Source organism: Colobus angolensis, unplaced genomic scaffold (genome assembly GCF_000951035.1).
Source record: "Colobus angolensis palliatus isolate OR3802 unplaced genomic scaffold, Cang.pa_1.0 Scaffold170, whole genome shotgun sequence".
In the NCBI taxonomy this organism is placed as follows: Eukaryota; Metazoa; Chordata; class Mammalia; order Primates; family Cercopithecidae; genus Colobus; species Colobus angolensis.
The window spans coordinates 1,276,647-1,297,558 of NW_012114822.1; the positions used below are offsets into that span (position 1 = coordinate 1,276,647).

Consider the following 20,912-nt stretch of genomic DNA (forward strand, 5'->3'; position numbering starts at 1 on the left):
GTGATGGTTGCATAATGTGAAGATATTTAATATTCTTGAATTATATACTTAAAAACAGTTCAGAAGGTAAATTTCATGTTATGTGTATTATACTACAATTAAAAGTGTTAATTTTTAAAAACGGGGGTAGTAGGATTTCATTGTCTTGCTTACTTCATAAGCCTTAATATTTTTTTAAAACACCTAACTTTACTCTCTTTTTTTAAAGTATTTTTACACACACACACACACACACACACACACAAATTATTTGTCTTTTTTGAGACTGGCTGGAATGCAGTGGTGAGATCATAGCTCACTGTAGCTTCAGTTTCCCAGGCTCAAGCAATCTTCCTGCCTCAACCTCCTGAGTAGTTGCGACTATAGGTGCACGGCACCACACCTGGCTAATTTTTTTTTTATTAGAGACGTGTTTGGCTATGTTGCCCAGCGTGGTCTCCAACTCCTGGTCTCCAATTGGCCTCCTGAAGTGCTGGGATTATAGACATGAGCCACTGGACTAGGCCTACGTGCTTTTGTTTTTAACTTGACTCTTCAGCCTCCCATATCTTGATACTTGTGGGAATAAAGATCTCATTACTAGTACAACCATCACTACCATTACCACAGCTGTCACCAACACTGGTTGGGACCACTGGTAAATCAAAGCTTTACTGTTCAGGCTATTCACAAAAAATCTCATTGAGAAGAACTCGTAACAGCAAAAAGACACTTAGGTCCCATTAAAGTTTCTGCTTGGTATGAATACTACCTCTGGTGTGAATCTTACATCTTTTTTTTTTTTTTAACTCTTTTCAAACATGCAGACATATTTGAAATACGTAACAAATCACCTATCAAATGCAGTCAATTACACATCAAAGCAGGTGTTTCTACTCTCTACTGTCCCCTAACATTCCAACTGGTAGAAGAAAAAACCACCTGGAGGCAAAAAGACCAGTGTTCAAAATCCAATGAACTGCATGGCCTTGTATTAATTATTTAACATGTGTATACCTTACTTCTTGCTTATTGGTAAAGAGGGAATAATAATACCTACCATAGAGGTAAACTGTGTGGATTAACGTTTTCAGTGGGATCATACAAGAGCATGACCTATATTAAAACCACTACCTGGCCAAAATACATGAGTATATGACAACCATTATTATTGTGCTTACTTGAATGTCAATTTCTTGAGGGACAGTCTGGCTTTGAATCCAATTATACACCTTAGCCAGCTCCTCTTTTTGCCCATGAGAAAACTGGGGCTGCTGCTGCCTCATAGTTTCTAACTTTTCTAGGTCTTCTTTTAGTACAACTTCTTTAACCCTGAAAACAAACAAACAGAATCATAATAGTCCTGAATAAGACACAGGGTTCTTTTCATGTCATGTAAGAACAGCACTTCTTTTTGGCTGGTAATACACCTTACACTTTCTAATACATGAGGCATACATTAAAAAAAAAAAACTAGATCATTTCCTTGTCAAGTTGGTAAAGGCTTTTTTCTTGGTGGAAAATATCTATATGATGTTTTAATGAGGTGTATGGAAGAAAGAGATTTCCCTTAGCTCTTTTCTTTTAGAATAAGGCAAAAAAAAATCAAGAGTCTAAAACAAAAAGTTCTTGTACTTGTGCGCCATCTTGGAAAGCACCGACTTTGTTTCCTTGTCTCATGATGTGTAAGATCTGTTTAGTCGGGATCTGAATATAGGTGATACTATCACTGCCATCCTTATTTTAAGAAATCATTCATCACTTGACTTCAAATGAATAAATTTGAAAATACATTTCTCAAAGGGAATTTATAAAACATTCAATAATTATTTTGTCTTTAAAAACACATTAAGAAACCATAGGCCAGGTGCAGTGACTCACGCCTGTAATCCCAGCACTTTGGGAGGCCAAGGTGGGCAGATCACCTGAGGCCAGGAGTTCAAGATCAACTTGGCCAACATGAGGAAATCCCATCTCTACTAAAAATACAAAAAGTAGCCGGGTGTGGTGGTGCATACCTGTAATCTCAACTACTTGGGAGGCTGAGGCAGGAGAATCTTGAACCTGGGAGGCGGAGGTTGTAGTGAGCTGAGATGGCACCATGGCACTCCAGCCTGGTCCAGAGTGAGACTCTGTCACAAACCAACCAACCAACCAACTCCGTCTCTACTAAAAATACAAAAAGTCAGGTGTGGTGGTGCACACCTGTAATCCCAGCTACTAGGGAGGCTGAGGCAGAAGAATCGCTTGAACCCAGGAGGTGGAGGTTACAGTGAGCCAAGATTGCTGAACTGCACTCCAGCTTGGGTGACAGAGCGAGACTCCGTCTCAAAAAAGAAAAAAAAGAAACCACAAAAATAAAAGAAGCGGGTCTTCTAAAGTGCTTTCTTACCTCTCAGGTACCTGATATGTCATGAGAACACACTCAGGTGTCTGCTGTATCATTCTCCAGATGGACTCTTCAGCGACATTAGGAAATGTTTCTTTTTTCTGTACATCCTGAGATTGCTGCTCATTTTGGGAGATTTTAGAATAAACACTACTAGTAAAGTACATACTGCTGTCGCTGCTTCCTGTCAAAAATCAACAACAAATAATCAGAAAAGACCTGTCTGACTGATTTGCCAAACTGGCTCTCATTCTTTAAAGACTCTTGCCTCGGACAGTCCTCCTCCTCAGCCAGCCCAACCATTATTTCCGGGAAAGTTCCTCTTCCCTGTGAACAGCCTCCTGGTTCTTTGGTCTTCCTGAGATCTCTTTTTCCATTCCTAATGAGCTATCACTCTCAAGGTTACATACATTGCCCTTTATCATTACCCATAACTGTTCCATCTCCAAAATCATTAACATCTCAGCTTCACATTCTCATTGGCTTGTTCAATTATTTCAACTATAAATGTGTTAACAGTGTGTTAGTCTTCCTGTAGTTCCTTCATTATTCAGCCTGGAGTCCTCAGTTCATCATTCAGTAACACACCTTGCAATATCTTAGACTTATCTTTCCCTCTGACTTTTCATAACTGTCAAAATGCCAACTCCCATAAAGCCAATTATTGACTTTGTTCTTACCTAAACCCAAGTAGCCAAATACGTAGAGAAAGTCACATACAACAGGTTACAGTGTTTCTACAATAAAAAACTCATCATCACCAACCTCAAACGCACCATTAAAATGCTACAGTTCTCTGGTCATGCACTAAGCTACCCCCAGCAATGACTATTTTCAACCTCTCTATTTCCTCCCTCAATCTCACCTATTTTATAAGGAAAAAAGCCATCAGAAAGCAAATTAATCATCTTTATGATACCAAACATACACAATTAATGATATATGTACCCCCTCCTCACCTTCCTCCTCTCACAACAGAGAAACTGTTCATCCCAAGGACCATCCCTTTATGGCTGCTATGAAGCCTTATGGATCATTCCTTTCCTATCTTGCATTTGACCCTTCTAGATCCTTCTCACTGACTTTGAAGGAATTAAAAATACCAAACAATTTGTCTAATTTTTTAAAAAAAGTATGTATATAAAAAAGTAATAAAAACATTTTCTTCATTAAAAAATATCTTTAGGTTGGGCGTGGTGGCTCACGCCTGTAATCCTGGCACTCTGGGAGGCCAAGATGAGAGGACTGCTTGAGGCCAGGAGTTTGAAACCAGCCTGGGCAACACAGTGAGGTTCCATTTCCATAAAAATAAAAAATTAGCTGAGTGTGGTGGTACGTGCTGGTAGTCCCAGCTACTCAGGAGGCTGAGGTTGGAGGATTGCTTGAGCCCAGGAGTTTGAGGCTACAGTGAGCCATGATTACATCAGTGCACTCTAGCCTGGGTAACAGAGTGAGACCTTGTGTCAAAACAACAACAACAAAACACCCACACAAAACAACTTTAAGAGATTATTACTGATTAAAGCAAAAATAATAACTGTTATTGTGGGTTTTTTTACACGTTAAAATGTATGACAAAAACAGCACAAAAGACGAGGAGGACATGGAAGTACTCTGTCTTAAGGTTCTAATAAATAAAGTGATAGAATAGGTATAATATTTGAAGGTAAACTGTGATAAGTAAAAGATGTGCACTATAAAACCTAGAGCCGGCTGGGCGTGGTGGCTCACACCTGTAATGCCAGCACTTTGGGTGGATTGCCTGAGATCAGGAGTTTCAGACAAGCTTGGCCAACATGGTGAAACCTCATCTCTACTAAAAATACAAAAAAATTAGCCAGACGTGGTGGCGCACGCCTGTAGTACTGGCTACTTGGGAGGCTGAGGCAGAAGAATTGCTTGAACCTGGGAGGTGGAGGGTGCAATGAGCCGAGATGGCACCACTGCACTCCAGCCTGGGCAACAGAGTCTCAAAGAAAAAAATAAGATAAAATAAAAATGTAAAAAAAGTAAATCCTAGAGCAAAAACTTAAAAAAAAAAAAAAAAGGTATGCTTGAGAAGCCAATACACAATTAACCCAAAAGGAGGAGAGTAGGAGGAAAAAAAGAAAGGGCAGATGAGACAAAACAGAAAATTAGTAGCAAGATGAAAGATTTAACTTAAACCTAACCATATCAACATTCACATTAAAGGTAAATAGTCTAAGCAAGCATTGCAGTTAAAAGGCTGAGACTGTCACATGAATAAAAATACCCAACTATATGGTGGTTATAAGACTTACTTTAAATATAAAGACACAGATAAGTTAAAAGTAAAAAGATGGAAAAAATTTACCATGTAAATGCTAATCAAAATAAAGCTGGACTGGATACACTGATACCAGACAAAGCAGACTTCAAAGCAAGACATATTTCAGGATAAAGAGAGCAATTCATCAAGAGGATATAATAACCTTAAGTGTATATGCATCTAATAAAAGAGCTTCAAAATACATAAAGCAAAAACTCACTGCACTATAAGAAGAAATAGAGAAATTCACATTTATAGCTGGACATATAAGACCTGTATCATAATAACTTATAAAACTGATAGAAAATCATAACAGAAAGTTGGATCAACGTTATCAACCAACTTGATCTAATTTACATTTATAGAACCCATGACTCAACAACAGCAGAAAGCATATTCTTTTCAAATGCACATGAAATATTTATCAAGATGGACCAAATTCCAGATCATTACACAATGTCTCGGTCAATTTAAAAAATACAAAACAATGTTCTCTGACTGCATTTAAATTAGCAACAAAATAAAAATATCTAAAAAAAAAATCTCCAAATATTAGGAAATTAAGCCTTTCTAAATAACTGAAAGATCAAATAAGAAAATACAAGTGAAATTAGAAATATTTTAGACTGGCCAGGCACGGTGACATATGCCTGCAGTTCCAGCTACTCAGGAAGCTGAGGCCAGAGGATTGTTAAGCCCAGGAGTTTGAGGGTGCAGTGAGCTGGGATCATGCCACTGCACTCCAGCCTGGGCAACAGAGTGAGACTTTGGTTCAAAAAAAAAAAAAAAAAAACTATTGAAGCTGCATGAAAATAAAAATACAACATACCAAAATTTGAGGGATGCAATGGTTAGAGCATTCAATAGCATTAAATGTTTATATTGGGGGGGAAAAAATCTCAATTCAAAGACCCAACAAGCTTCTACCTTAAGAAATAAGAAAAAAACAAAAATCCAAAGTAAAGAGAAAAGTAGTAATAAAAATTACAGCATAGGCTGGACGCAGTGGCTCACGCCTGTAATCCCAGCACTTTGGAAGGCCAAGGCGGGCGAATCATGAGATCAGGAGTTCAAGACCAGTCTGGCCAACATGGTGAAACCCTGTCTCTACTAAAAATACAAAAAATCAGCCGGGTGTGGTGGCAGGTGCCTGTAATCCCAGCTACTCCGGAGGTTAAGGCAGGAGAATCGCTTGATCCCGGGAGGTGGAGGTTGCAGTGAGCCGAGATCATGCCACTGCGCTCCAGCCTGGGCGACACTGCGAGACTCCGTCTCAGGAAAAAAAAAAAAATAGAGTATAAATCAATAAAATAAAAAAACCAAAAAGCAATAGGCAAAAAAACCCCAATGAGATCAAAAGTTCTTTGAAAAGTTATTAAAATTGATATACAGTCAGATTGAACAGGAAAAACATTAATACCAGCAATAAGAGGGGTACATTACTATAAAACCTATAGACATTACAAGGAAAAGGGAATATTTAAAACTTTATGCCAATACATTCAACAAATTAGATAAAACAGATACATTTCTTAAAAGATACAAATTACTAAAGATCACGAAGAAACTGGTAACCTGATTAGACCCATATCTGTTAAAGAATTTAAATTTGTTATTAAAATCCTTCTTACCAAGAAAACTCCAGGCCCAGAAAGATTCACAGGTAAATTCCACCAAACATACAAAGAAGAAATAATAGCAGTTCAGCACAAACTCTTCCAGAAAACAGAATAGCAAAGAATAGTTTCTAGCTCATTTTTTGAAGCTAGGATTACTCTGATACCAAAATCAGACAAAGACATTACAAGTAACGAAAGCGAATGGACCAATATTCTGCACAGAGATGCAATAATGTGTAACAAAACATTAGGAAGATAATCCAACAATACATAAAAAAGGATAAAAGAGCATGACCAAATGCAAGGTTAATTTATTATCAGAAAACTGATGTAATTTTCACCATATTAATAGAATAAGGGAGGAAAACCACATGATTATCTCAACAGATGCAGAAAAGGCAACTCAGCAGACCAGCAGCAACAGAAGGGAACTTCCTCAATCTGATAAGGGCATTCAAGGAAAACTTATGTTTAACATCATACTTAATGGTGAAACACTGAGTGCTTTCCCCTTAAGACTGTGAACCAGGGAAGTGTCTATTTTCCTATTTCTATTAAACACTTCACTGTGGGTCCTAGCCAGTTCAACGAGGCAAGACAAATAAATAAAGACATACAGACAGAAAAAAAGAAGTAAGATTATATTTGCAGATAATAAAGACTATGTAGAAAAGTCCTGCAGAATCTACAAAAGAGCTACTAAAACTAATAAACGAGTTTAGCAAGACTGCAGAATACGAGTTAAAAACATGCAATTTGATTACATTTCTACATGCTAACAACAAACAACTGCAACTTGAAAATTTTAAATGCCATTTACAGTAGCATCAACAATTATAAAATCCTTAGAGATAAATTTAGCAAAACATGTGTAAGAGTTGTAGGCTGAAAACTATAAAACACGGCTGAGAATAATTAAAGACCTACATAGAGAAATTGTACTTGTGGATCAAAATACTCAGTATCATTAGGAAGATAATTATTCACAAATTGATCATCTATAGATTCAACACAATTTCAATCTAAACACCAGAAGACTTTTTTGTAGAAACTGAGAAATGGAATCTATAATTTATATGGACAAAGGACCTAGAATATTCAAAATCATTTTGAAAAGAAGAATTAAGTTGAAGGACTTACTTCACCAGACTTCAAGACTTACTTGAAAGTTACATTACTCAAGAGTGTGGTATTGGCCTAAAGCTAGCCATACAGATCAGTGGAACAGAAAAGAGAGTACAGAAATAGACCCACACATATATGGTCAAGTTATTTTCAACGAAGTCGTCATGGCAATTTAATGGGGGAAAAGATTAATCCTTTGAACAAACAGGGCAGGAACAATTAGATATCCCAATGTAAAGAAAGTATATTGACCTTTCCTCATACCATACACAAAAATTAACTCAAAATGGATCACAGATCTAAGCTATAAATGCTATTAAGGGTGCGTCTCAACAGCATCATGCTAACTGAAAGAATCCTAATACGAAAGATGGCATGCTGTCTGATTCTATACATAAATCACAGGAAAAGCAAAACTAAAGTGACAGCAAACCAGTGGCTGCCAGGAGACCAAGGGTCAGGGCAGAGATGGACTGGTGAGGGTCACGGAACTTTTTGGGGTGACAGAAATGTTCTATATGGTGATTGTGGTAGTGCTTACACTAAGGTACACATCTGTCAGAATTGTTTGTACCCCTAAAATTGGTGAATTTCATTGTGCACAAATATACCCCAATATACCTGACAAAAAGAAACAAGGAAAAAGAAAAAAACCCTGTACTTCCACATCAGTGCCTGGGGTACACAGTGAGAGCTTATCACATAGTAAATGCCTGGCAATGGAGTTTGAAACATTGGTTGTCCTGAACCACTACCTGACGCTGCAGAACCAGTTCCGGATGGAGATTCGCTGGGAGGTGACCCCGTGGACAGAACACTGGCAGTAGGATGGGATGGAGTCCCGCTGGGAGGCGATCCCATGGACAGTGTGCTGGCAGTAGGATGGGATGGATTCTCCCTGGGAGGTGACCCCGTGGACAGTGCACCGGTAGTGGCAGGACTGCTCTCACTGCCACTGTTGCCTGTAACACACTGCTAGAAAGTAAGGGCAATGAAAAGACACTTTAATCTTCTTATCACAAAATACAGTAGAGTCCTCCTTTATTCATGGTTTTGTTTTCTGTAGTTTGCTACCTGTGGTCAACCGAGGTCCAAAAACAGTAAATGGAAAATTCCAGAAATAAACAGTTCGTAAGTTTAAAATTGTGAGCCATTCTGGTAGTGTCATAACATTTTGAGCTGTCTCATTGTTTCCAGCCTGTGATAACAATCATCCCTTTATTTCGTGCCTCCACACTGTATGTGCTACCCACTTGTTAGTCGCTCAGTAGCCGCCTTGGCTGTCAGATCTACTGTGGTGGCATCATAGCGCTTGTGTTCAAGTAACACGTATTTTACATAATAATGGCCCCAAAGTGCAAGAGGAGTGATGCCAGCAATTGGAATATGCCAAAGAGAAGTCATAAAGTGCTGCTTCATTTAAGTGAAAAGGTGAAAGTTCTCAAGAAGGAAAGGAAAAACCCATGTGCTGAGAGTGCTACAATTTTAGGCAAGAATGAATCTTCTATCCGTGAAACTGTGATGAGTAGATTTTATAACTGTTCTATGTTATTAGTTACTGCTGTTAATCTCTTATTGTTTTTAATTGATAAATTAAACTTTACCATAGGTATGTACAGTATGTATAGGAAAAAACATACTGTATATACGGTTCAGAACTATTCAGTTTCCAGCATCCACCAGGGGTTTGAAACATATCCACTGGGTAAGGGAGACTACTGTAACTGGAAGATCTTCAACTTCATATGTTAAACAGAATAAAATTTACATATATAACTAAGAAGTAAAAACCTTCCAGCCTATCCCTAAGAAATAAGTTCCTTTGTAAGTAATATTAAGGCACTACTACTTTCTCAGTACCTGCTACATGCCAGGCACCGCACAAGTAGCTTTTTTGTCACTCAGCAAATACATACTGAACACTTTATACATTCTAGGTACTGTGTCAAACACGAGGAATATAATAATGAACAAAACAAAGTTTCAGCTCTCTGGGAGCACCCTCTGCATAGGGATAAGTACTATACAAATACATCATTTAGCCCTCAGAGTAAGTTATGAGGAATTCATCTTTCCATTTTCCTAATAAAGAAACTTTAAATAACTTGTCTGAGTGAATCTAACTAGTGACCGAGCTGGGATTTGAATCCATGTCTTAATCCATAGGCCAGGCTTTACTCACTGTAATACACTGCCTTGCCTTAGATTTTTAGCAAGCACACTGATACTAGGCTTTCAAAAGTGAGCATATTTTCTTGATTTGTATCACTAGATTTTGAGTATCTGTTAAAGAGGAGTATTATACCTTGAAGGGAAGGTCAAAGAATCTGTGTAAATATTCACACTTGCCTTGGATTCTATACCTAAATATAGCAACATCAGATTCCAAAGTTTAAACTGCTAAATAAACCTGATAATCGCTTTTTAGGTAAAGGGAAGAAAAGTTAAAGGAAGTAGACCAAAAAAGCTTTTGATTTTGAAAAAATCACATGTTTAAGTGTGAAACTATAAACTGCCTACTCTACTGATAATAAATAAAGTAGCTCCTAACCCTTCATACACACCTGTTGTCCTGCGACTGTGCATGAAGAAGTACAATCGTTAAATTGTCCACATGGCTTATTCCTATCTCACCAGACCATAACCCCGGTTGTAAGTAAACAAATACATATTATAGGCAATGAACACTTAAGCGTAATACCTGGATCGAATTTTAAAGAGTGGAGGGAATCCAGTTCACATGAAAACTTAAAAGCACTTTGGAAAAAACCTCACAAAGTATCTAAGAAACTAGAATATAGATGATTCTTTAGTGTCTACTTTCCAAACAGAGCCAGGCAGATGTGTTTCGTGTTTACACACAATTAGGCTGACAGGCTCGCTCACAGTAGCCATGCGGATTACCTAATGAGGATGTCTGCACTGAGTCCCAACGCGACCACCTTAACTTTAGTAAGATATTCACTTTCTCACTTGAGTGCTGAAAATGAGCATCACTTACATACTCAGCTTGTGGGCATGTGTTCCTTCTCATCTGATCTGGAGATTCAGAGGATCTGGGCATCTCTTCCTGAAGTAAGTTTAACTGCAAGGGCGAGCTGCTCCTCGAAGTAATGAACGGGTGCCCCTCGCTTTGTGCCTCCCACTTTTCCTCCTCTCTCCTTTGGTTGGTTACTGAAGCGGGTGGGTCCACGGTTGGAGTCATTGCTGATGACATTGAGGGTGATATCGCAGAAGAGGCTGTCGCCCCCAGGAATGGACATGGAAAGAACGATGGCGACAACAGAGGGCAGACATGGGGGTCAGGCAGGAAAACGGTCATAAAAGTATCCAAGTAAGGAGAAGGGAAAGCTGGGTAAGGCTGCAGGCCCTTGGACAACGGCGGCCCATGCAGGCCTTCCGGTGCAGTTCCGGGGGTTGCGTATTCTCTTCCGGGACAGGTCGCGGCTGGGAGGGGAAAAGCTGGGATGAGATAAGGGGCCTGGCTGGGCACCATGGCGGCAGGTGGGAAGGTCGGGCCCGAGGTGTGCGGAGAGGAGGCTGTGGAGGGGCAGCAGGGCTGTGCGTTCTGACGCGCTCCCCTGTGGGGACCACCCCTGTGGGGACCACAGCCCACGTTCGAGCTGCTGCTGTCCGGCGGCTCCGGCAGCTTCTTCCGTTTGTGCTTCCCTTTCCTGCAGCTGGCCAACTGCGTCTGCTTGGAAGTATAATCTCCTGGAAGGATAAAGATAGAGGCAAATTATGGAAAATTAAACCCAAAAAGAAGAGAAGGATGCCACTTACTGGTAGTTATAAGTAGCTGACAACGAATGTGCATTTGCCAATACTACCAGAATGGCAAAAAGTGGCTCTAAAAACATGAACAAAATTCCGGATAAAAACAGTTGCTATCAAATAAACTTATTTCAGCATCTCTCAATCAGTTTCTCACAAAAAAAGTTTCTCAGATCTAGGATCTAAGAAAGAACCTACATAAACTGTTGATGTAAATAGATTGTTTTAGCATCTTTCCATCAGCTTCTTACAAGTGAAACTCCTATTGTTTACTCCTTATCTCCTAGTCCTTATAGTTTGTAACATCTACATAGATTAATGGCATTTATTTTTAAAAACTTATGTACCTTGAAAATATGAATATTTAGCTTTGCTTCTGCTTTCTTGCTGAAGATAGGAGCTGTAGGGGGATGACAGGATCTTTTCTCGGAATTTATCAACATAATTCTGCTCTTCCTTCTGGGTGTGGGCTGACAGAACAGCCGCTGTGAGCCCCACATGTTTAAATTCTTCTGAGGTCAAAGGGGCTGGCTGCATGTTCAGAGTCCAGGGCTCACAGACAAGGGTGGCATCCATGGCTGAGGTGGAAGAAGACATACTTAATTTTAATTCCTATCAATTATTTGTACTGATTTATTTTACTTTGTTAACTGCCTTTCACTACATTTTTACAAACATTATTATAATTGCTGGAATACAAAAAATCATTAGCATAAAAATTCTTGATTTTCCGTCTTTATATTCTTTGCACAAATGCACATCTTACAGTTGTAATAATCAATATGTACACATTTATTTAAATCTTGCTTTTATTGTAAACATTTTTCTCCCTGAATTCTTCAAAATTTTTTTATCTTTGAATTTATCTTTTAAATAGGTAATCCTGTGGTTCAAAAATCAGTAAATATTAATAAAGACACATAGTAGTACATTCTCCTCACCCCGTCCATGCTCTGTCTAGTTCTCATTTGTTTCCCCTGCAGAAGACCATTCCGCTGGAGTGCAGTGGCGCCATCTTGCCTCACTGCAACCTCTGCCTCCTAGGTTCAAGTGATTCTGCTTTAGCCTCCTGAGTAGCTGGGACTACAGGTGTGTGCCACACCACGCCTAGCTAAGTTTTGCTTTTATTTTATCTTATTTTATTTTATTTGAGATGGAGTTTTGCTCTTGTTGCCCAGGCTAGAGTGCAATGGTGCAATCTTGGCTCACTGCAACCTCTGCTTCTTGAGTTCAAGTGATTCTCCTACTTCAGCCTCCCTAGCTGGGATTACAGGCATGTGCCACCACGTCCAGCTAATTTTATATTTTTAGTAGAGACGGGGTTTCACCGTGTTGGCCAGGCTGGTCTCAAACTCTTGACTTCAGGTGATCCACCTGCCTCGGCCTCCCAAAGTGCTGGGATTACAGGCATGAGCCACCGCACCTGGCCCTTCCAATTTATTATGTATGAACAAGCATGAACATAGATTATCTTCCTCCGTGACCCCATCTTTACCCAAAGGCACATATGTACATTAGCCATCAACGCACCTTTTTCACTTTACCGTATCCCTTGGAGAACTTTATCAATGGCTGGACAGTTGTCTCATACTTTTACACTGCTGCGGAGTTCCATTTTATATGCATAGCACAGTTTACTAAAATGAACATCTCTGGATGGATTTTGGGTTGCCTCTTTTTTTTTTTTTGAGACGGAGTCTCGCTCTGTCCAGGCTGGAGTGCAGTGGCCGGATCTCAGCTTACTGCAAGCTCCACCTCCCGGGTTTACGCCATTCTCCTGCCTCAGCCTCCCGAGTAGCTGGGACTACAGGCGCTCGCCACCTCGCCCGGCTAGTTTTTTGTATTTTTTTTAGTAAAGACAGGGTTTCACTGTATTAGCCAGGATGGTCTCGGTCTCCTGACCTCGTGATCCACCCCTCTCGGCCTCCCAAAGTGCTGGGATTACAGGCTTGAGCCACTGCGCCCGGCCGGTTGCCTCTTTTTCTCTATTTATTATTGATATATAATAGTTGTACATTAAAATTTATTTTATTGATATAGAATAGTTATATATATTTTTGGGTTGCTTCTAAAAAATTACTTCTAAGAACAGAAGATTTTGTGGTGGACACTGTAGAGGCTCCCCCAGCATCCATTCCGGCTTGCCGCTGTGGTGCAGTATCCAGGTGGTTTGGGTGGGTGTGGCCCCACTCTACATCCATAAGTGGCCTGTGACTAAATCAACACCACAGGGGGCTTTGCTTCTGGCCAAGTTGGAGTAACAGGGACCAAACTTACCCTCTTGTCTGAGATTAAAAAAAAAAAAAGGCCTAAATATACAAAACAATAGGTTTCAGACACTGAAGGGAAGTGACCTGGGAGGATAAGAAACAAGGGAGGTGAGCCCGAGGACTGCCCCAGCGTGCAGCCTAGAGGATTTCCAAGGATTCACCAGGTCATTCATGGGAGGAAAACACTACGAGAGGATTAGCAGGAACAAGAGCTGAAGCCCACACAAGCTACAGAACAGCGGCGGTTCCCATCCGCCAGACTAGAGACTCCTAATTCCCGAGGCATCACAAGGAGCACTCAGGAAGGTCTCGCCTTGGTAGCAGAGGAAAAATAGGCCTCGACCACACACTATTGGTCCTGCCTAGCAAATTTAAAAAGCAAAGCCTGAAAGGATCAACCTGTTTCCAGGTAACTTCACTGGGACCCAGGATAAAGATCAAGAATATTTATAGGAATACAAATATATTTGGTACCCATTCACAGTATCTGGCATCCAATTAAAAAGAATCACCAGGCATGCAAAGAAGCAGGAAAATACAACCCCATAATAAGGAAAAAAGGCACTGAGAAACTGAGTCTACAATTTATACAGACAAAACCTAACAGTCAAAGCAATCTTGAAAAAGAATAAAGATGAAGGATTTAAATTACCTGATTTCAAGACACTGTACAGCTACATGAACCAAGACCCCTCTCTACTGGTATAAGGGGTTTATCAATTTTGTGCATCTTTTCAAAGAACCAACTTTTAGCTTTAATTTTCTCTACTGTCTGTTTTCTATTTTGTTGATTTTTGCTTTTGTCTTTTTTTTTTTTGCTTTTGTCTTTTATTATTTCCTTCATTCTATCTTGGACTTATTTTACTCTTCTTTTGCTAAGTTTTTAAACTGTAACTTTAGATCACTGATTTGAGACATTTCTTCTCTAACAGCATTTTTAAAGCTATCGATCTTACAAGCCCCGTTTTTAGCTGCATCCCATACATTTTAGTATGCTGTACTTTCAGTATCATTGATTTGGAAATATTTTCTAATTCTCTTTGTGATTTCTTTTTTGAATCATAGATTTACAAATGTGTTGTTTGATTTATAAACTTCTGGGTTAAGACATCTTATTACTTATTTTTAATTTAATTCACTAGCCAGAAAACAGTTTACATACCATCAATCCTTTTAAATCTGAGACATAGTATAGTCCAACATGTCGTATTTCTCAGTGAACATACTGTGTGTACTTGAAAAGGCTGTGGATTATGCAGTCACTGGGCCTCACATTCTCTAAGTATCAATTAGATCAAGGTGGCTGATAGTGTTGTATGGATCATCTGTTTCTTATTTTTTCTATATATTTTTTATCAATTTTCCAAATATAATTATGGAAAGTCTATTTGCATATTTTTGCTTCATAGCTTTCAAAGCTCTGTTATTAGTGAATATACATTTATGACTGTTATGTCTTTCCTGATGAATTGACCGCCTTGTCATTATGAAATGATGTCCTGGAATCTATTTTACATATATTAATAAGTCACTGCAGCCTTCTGATGTTTACTGTTTCACTTGTGCATTTTTTTCCATTCATTTACTTTCAATCCATTTGTGAATTTCATTTGTACTTTGTAGAGAGCATGTAGTTAGGTCTTGAGTTTTTAAAATCTGTTTTGAGAATTTTTGCCTTTTATGTATTTACTTACTTTTAGAGACAGGGTCTTGCTCTGTCACTCAGGCTGGAGTACACTAATGTGATCAGAGCTCACTGTAGCAATGAACTCAAGACAGGCTCAAGCTGGGCTCAACTGATCCTCCTGCCTCAGCCTCCCAAGTAGCTGGGATTACAGGCGTGGGTCACCACACCTGGCTAGTTTAAAAATTTTTTGTAGAGATGGGGTTTCACTGTATTGCCCAGGCTGGTCTGAAACTCCTGGCCTCAAACAATCTTACCTCCTCGGTCTCGTGAGTCCCTGGGATTACAGGTGTGAACCACTATTCTTGGCCCAATTTTTGCCTTTTAATTGAAGTGCTGAGTCAATTTTATGTCATCATTGACATAGCTGGATATAGAGCTATTATCTTATTATTTGGTTTGTTCTGTTTCTTTTTTGTTAATCTTTTCCCCCTTTCCTGCTCTTCTTTTGGATTGAGTATACTTTAAAATTTCATTTTATTGATTGGCTTAGCCATTGCATCTCATATCCCATCTTTTAAAAAATTATTTTAGGGCTGGGCGCTGTGGCTCACGCCTGTAATCTCAGCACTTTGAGAGGCCGAGGTGGGCAGATCACCTGAGGTCAGGAGTTCAAGACCAGCCTGGCCAACATGGTGAAATCCTGTCTCTACCAAAAATACAAAAATTAGCTGGGTGTGGTGGCAGGCGCCTGTAATCCCAGCTATTCAGGAGGCTGAGGCAGGAGAATCACCTGAATCCAGGAGGCGGAGGCTGCAGTGAGCCAAGATCATGCCATTGCATTCCAGCCTGGGCAACAGAGTGAGACTCCTTCTCACAAATAAAATAAAATAAAATAAAATAAAAAATTAATTTTTTATAGACAGAGTCTCACTATGTTGCCCAAGCTGGTCTCAAACTCCTGCATTCAAGCAATCCTCCTGTCTTGGCCTCCCAAAATGCTGGGGTTACACGCATGAGCCACTGTGCCTGGCCTACATTCCATCTTAATTAGACCCTGCTTTAGGTTCAAAATATCTGTAATGGCAACGACTCCTGGAGACTAATGGTCAATACTTGATTCCCTACTCTACTACTCATGGGCTGTGTGATATTGGGCAAGTTAAGTTAGTTCGCCTATTTGTGGCTTCATTGTTCCACATATGAAATGAAGATATTAACTTGCAAGGAAATGCATTTGTGACCATGGTCCTCAGACACAACTCATTTGAGTCAGGATGCAAACTGAGGGAATGAATATGAGCTTTTCAGAAAGCAAAAGACATAGAGATATGTTTTAAGGAACATCTGGGCTCTGATTCTGCTTTTTCTCCATGGAATAAAGATGTGGCCCTGTAAATGTTGAGGATGATTTAAGATCAGGAGAAACTAATACCAGTAAAATTTTCCTAAGCATACGGATTTTAGTATAAATTCATTAAAAATGGTAATATAAGAGCAGAGTATAGAAAGCAGAGTGGCAGAATAAAAAAAAGAGCTTTTCATATTGGGTGATACCCTCCCTTCCTGCATGGGCTGTATTTATGGACAGCTACATGCCCATACAGGAATGCAAAATATTAAAAGGCACACTAAAAAATGTGCATATGCTCCTCTGTGGAAGGGCTAGCTCAGTTCCAGTGAAACTCTACTTTTGACTAATTAGAAACGTAATGCTCTCTGGTCTTTCCCCACCAATCCACAGATCTCCTGTCAGTACCATGCTCTCCATCTCACAGGTTGTTGGAAAGACTTAATGAGATCCTATCAATGAAGAACTAAGAGCAGAGAGTGGCACAAAGAAATGGCTCAACACATATTAGCTGATAGACCACTGGAGACTAGCAAAGATAAAGCACAGATCATGTGAAGACCCAATTTAACATGTTTGTCACCATTCCTTCATCTACCCAAATTGTTATTAGTGATGAAAATGTCAAAAGGACAGGTGGCAATAAGGAGGAATAAAAAGAAGACAGCAGAATAATTACCAAGTAATTATGATGTTAAATGAAGAGTTTTAAAGAACTCTATTCATTGCTATCACACCAATACAAAAATCTGAACGCATGTGTGACTGAGCTCATCACAACTTACAGAATGGTGAAATGCAGGTGAAAGGAACACATTCTTTAAAAGTCAGCAAGGAAGTAACCTCACACAGTCCCATCTATAATTGCATTAACAATGGCTAACACTAATTGAGGGCTTACTAATACCTACCTACTAGGTACTGTATTAAGTGCTTTTTATGTGTCAACTGATTTCACTGACAAATAACGTAACTGAGAAATACTGTCCAAAATATGTAACCAACACAAATGTGATGATGTTTCCAGAAATACTTTTACTGAACTAAAGAAAGGAAAAAATATGTGTAGTTTAGAAGTTATAACTGAGCAAATGATATTCATGACTTTTGTTTTCTTATCACAATGTAGTTAATATTGAGTATATTTTCAAAGTAAGAGGCGAGTGTGGTACCTGTCTCTGGTGGGACGTGGACAATGGTGCTGCTGTGACTGCACTGGCTTATGCCTGACCCCAAGCTCAGCACCGCCGTGGACAGAATCTGTGGAGCTCCTCCTCCTGCGTCTATGGACCGTCCATTTGTTGGCATTTCTGATTTAGGTATGGTTGGGATTTGCAAGCCAGCTGGTGGTGTAAGAGAAACTGACAGTGAAAAGAAAAATTCCCAACAAGAAATTTATATAAAAGACCCAGTTTACAGAAGTTTGTAACTGAGAAATTAAACCTTACTGGCCATAAAGAGGTAATATGAAACCAGAATTTTATGCTTACAACAAAATAAATATAAGACATTAAAGAGAAACATGAAGGATGTATTTACAGTTCTTTGAATTTAACTCCGAGGGGCATTCTTGTTACCTTGTAAGGCTTGGATATCATCTGCCTTGTGGTTCTGTTTGTCTTCTTCTGAGGAGGAAGAAGTTGTATTTGTACAGGAGATACACTTTCTTTTCAAAACTGGAATGTTGTAGCTCTTCAGGTATCTGCAACAACATAATTAGGCCACATATTCTTAGCTGTTCCCTAACTGTGCCATTTCCCACCTCTTTGCTTTTCTCATGCCACTTCTGTTTGGGATACTTCATACTTTCTTCTTTGATAAAGTCTTTCCTGACCATCCTAGCCTCAATCACTGGATTGTAACATTTCTTTTACTGTGGTCTTGAATTAACCTTCAAATCTTATGTCACGGGTGTCCAACTGGCTTCCCTGGGCCACATATAAAATACACTAATACTAATCATAACTGATGAGCTAAAAAAAAAAAAATCACAAAACAATCTCATAATGCTTTAAGAAAGTTTATGAACTTGTGTTGGGCTGCATTCAAAGCCGTCCTGGGCCACATGCAGCCTGTGGGCCGTGGGCTGGACAAGCTTGCCTTATACCATTTAATTTTGACAAAAATAGGTCTTGCCTTCTGAACTACACCACAGTTCCTTCAAAGAAGGAACGCATCTTCTAGCTTTTTGTGCCTTCTGTAATGTTCAGCGTATGTGTTAAGGCACGCCATCAATATCTACTGATTTATAGTGAAACACCAAGTCAGAGCAGCTATTAAAAATTCTATGAAGTCTCTACAGTGACAGTGTATGCTTTTGGAACAGACTTACACGGTATCCAAACTTGCGGTCTCATACCTGATGACACTGTCGATACAGTTGATCTGTTGATAGGATGGGCTGTGCTCATCGTTCCTCAAATCCTCATAAGGCTCAGTGTACACACTATTATTTTTCAGTGTTTGGTGGAAGGAAGTAAAGGTTTTATATTCACCTGAAACAGAATAAAGGGATGTGCAATTAAAGGTACCCAGCATGTAATTAAGAACATATACTTTCTTACTAAAATTAAATCATGGCACTTTATCATGCATATATCAATAGAATACTATGCAGCTATTAAAAATGAGTGCAGATCTAAAATGCACTAATAGAAAGATATCCACAACACACAATGTGAATAAAATAAGGTGCACAGCACATTACATATAGAATGGCTACAACTGTATTTAGAAAAATAAGGAATGAAACCAAAATTTCCAGGAAAGATTATCAAGGAATGAAACCATAGGTTTAAGGTTGATGGGGAACTTTCCAATGTTGAGCTGACACTGCCTATACAACTGATCAACCCTGGCAATCACTAAGGGTGGAATGTGGGAAGACCTGTGCGTCTTACGTGATGCTGTGTGAAGTACACAGCATCTCCCACGTGGAGCCTGTGTCCAATAGAACTTTCTGTGATGACTGATGGATTATTTGTGCTGACTAGTATGGTAGCCACTAACGTACCTATTAAGCACTTGGAATATGCCTAGAGCAACTGAGAAACTAAATGTTAATTGTATTACATTTAACTGTATTGAATTTGAATTTAAATTGCCAAATGTGGCAAGTGGCCACCATTGTAGACGTAGGTACAGAGAGAAGAAAAAACCTCCAGGCTTAAGCACTAAAAACTTCCTGTAAAGGACAATGAGCCAATAAAGGAGACTGAAAAAGGGCAGCTGGAAAGGTAACAGAAAATCCTGCAAGGTTCGGCCTCACAGCAACCAAGAATGAAAACTTTCTCAAAGAAGGAGTAACTAATTACGTCATGTACTACTGAGAAGTTTTGTAGAAGTGTAGATGCTGGTCATTTTTAGCTGGCTTGGAAGAGGCCTCTCTATTTTCAGAAGGTATTACAGAAAAATGACTGTATTACCTTTCACTCATTAATGATTTTTAACTTTTAATTTTGAAACAATTTTAGACTTGAAGAGTTGCAAAAACAGTACAATAGAGTTCCTATATGCCTGTCACCCCGCTTCCACTAATGTTACCACGGTCTACAACCATAATAAAATGACCCGAACTAGGAAATGAACAGTGGTACCATTCTACTAATTGGAACACAGATCTTCTTTGGATTTTATCAGTTTACCACTCAGTGTTGTTTTTCCGTTCAGGGTCAGAACTTTAGTGGGATGGCCTTCGATTTGAGTTTCTCTGATGTCTTCTCATGATTAGATCGAGGTTATGCATTTGGGGAAAGAATGCCACTGAGGTGCAGTGTCCTTCCTCGCGCATCATCCCAGGGTACATGATGTCAATATGTTTTGTTACCTTGTTCATTGGTTAACATGGTGCCTCTCGGGTTTGTTTGTCCTGTGTAAAGTTACTATTTTACAATGTAATAAACAAATAATATGTTTTGGAGGAATACTTTGCGATCACCCAAGTATTGTGTTTCTTTAAAACTTCTCAAAGTTTAAGTTCTCCATTAACCTTTCACCTGTAGTTTCGTTCCTTGAAAATCTTTGTCTGAACCATCTGTTTTATTCATTTTTTTTTTTTTTTGAGACGGAGTCTCGCTCTGTCCCCCAGGCTGGAGTACAGTGGTGCGATCTCGGCTCACTGCAAGCTTCGCCTCCTGGGTTTGTGCCATTCTCCTGCCTCAGCCTCCTGAGTAGCTGGGACTACAGGCGCCCGCCACCACGCCCAGCTAGTTTTTTTTTTTTTTTGTATTTTTAGTAGAGACGGGGTTTCACCATGGTCTCACCGTGGTCTCAATCTCCTGACCTTGTGATCTGCCCACCTCGGCCTCCCAAAGTGCTGGGATTACAGGCGTGAGCCACCGCGCCCGGCCTGTTTTATTCTTTTTATTTGGCATAGTATACTAACACGTGTCTATCCATCCCTCTGTATATTAAACGAAAGGGGCATGAGTCCACACTGAAACCATTCGCGCCAATCCAGCATCATGGAGTTCCTTCCCTTCGGCTGTGTGT

General features: G+C 39.4%; 1 protein-coding gene across 4 annotated transcripts in view; it reads right to left on the bottom strand.

The window, feature by feature from the left end:
• PER3 (period circadian clock 3) overlaps window positions 1-20,912 on the bottom strand; it is a 60,733-nt gene that overhangs the window by 6,216 nt on the left and 33,605 nt on the right. For 3 of the 4 annotated variants that reach the window (XM_011938257.1, XM_011938256.1, XM_011938254.1), the window contains exons 13-20: window positions 18,781-18,916; window positions 17,999-18,123; window positions 17,594-17,764; window positions 11,524-11,754; window positions 10,404-11,116; window positions 8,158-8,374; window positions 2,372-2,552; window positions 1,161-1,311 (exon numbers count right to left, since the gene is read on the bottom strand). In XM_011938257.1, coding sequence (XP_011793647.1) covers window positions 1,161-1,311; window positions 2,372-2,552; window positions 8,158-8,374; window positions 10,404-11,116; window positions 11,524-11,754; window positions 17,594-17,764; window positions 17,999-18,123; window positions 18,781-18,916 — 1,925 coding nt within the window. Of the gene's footprint in view, window positions 1-1,160; window positions 1,312-2,371; window positions 2,553-8,157; window positions 8,378-10,403; window positions 11,117-11,523; window positions 11,755-17,593; window positions 17,765-17,998; window positions 18,124-18,780; window positions 18,917-20,912 lie in introns of all 4 variants that reach the window. The other variant, XM_011938253.1, reaches the window with a different exon arrangement.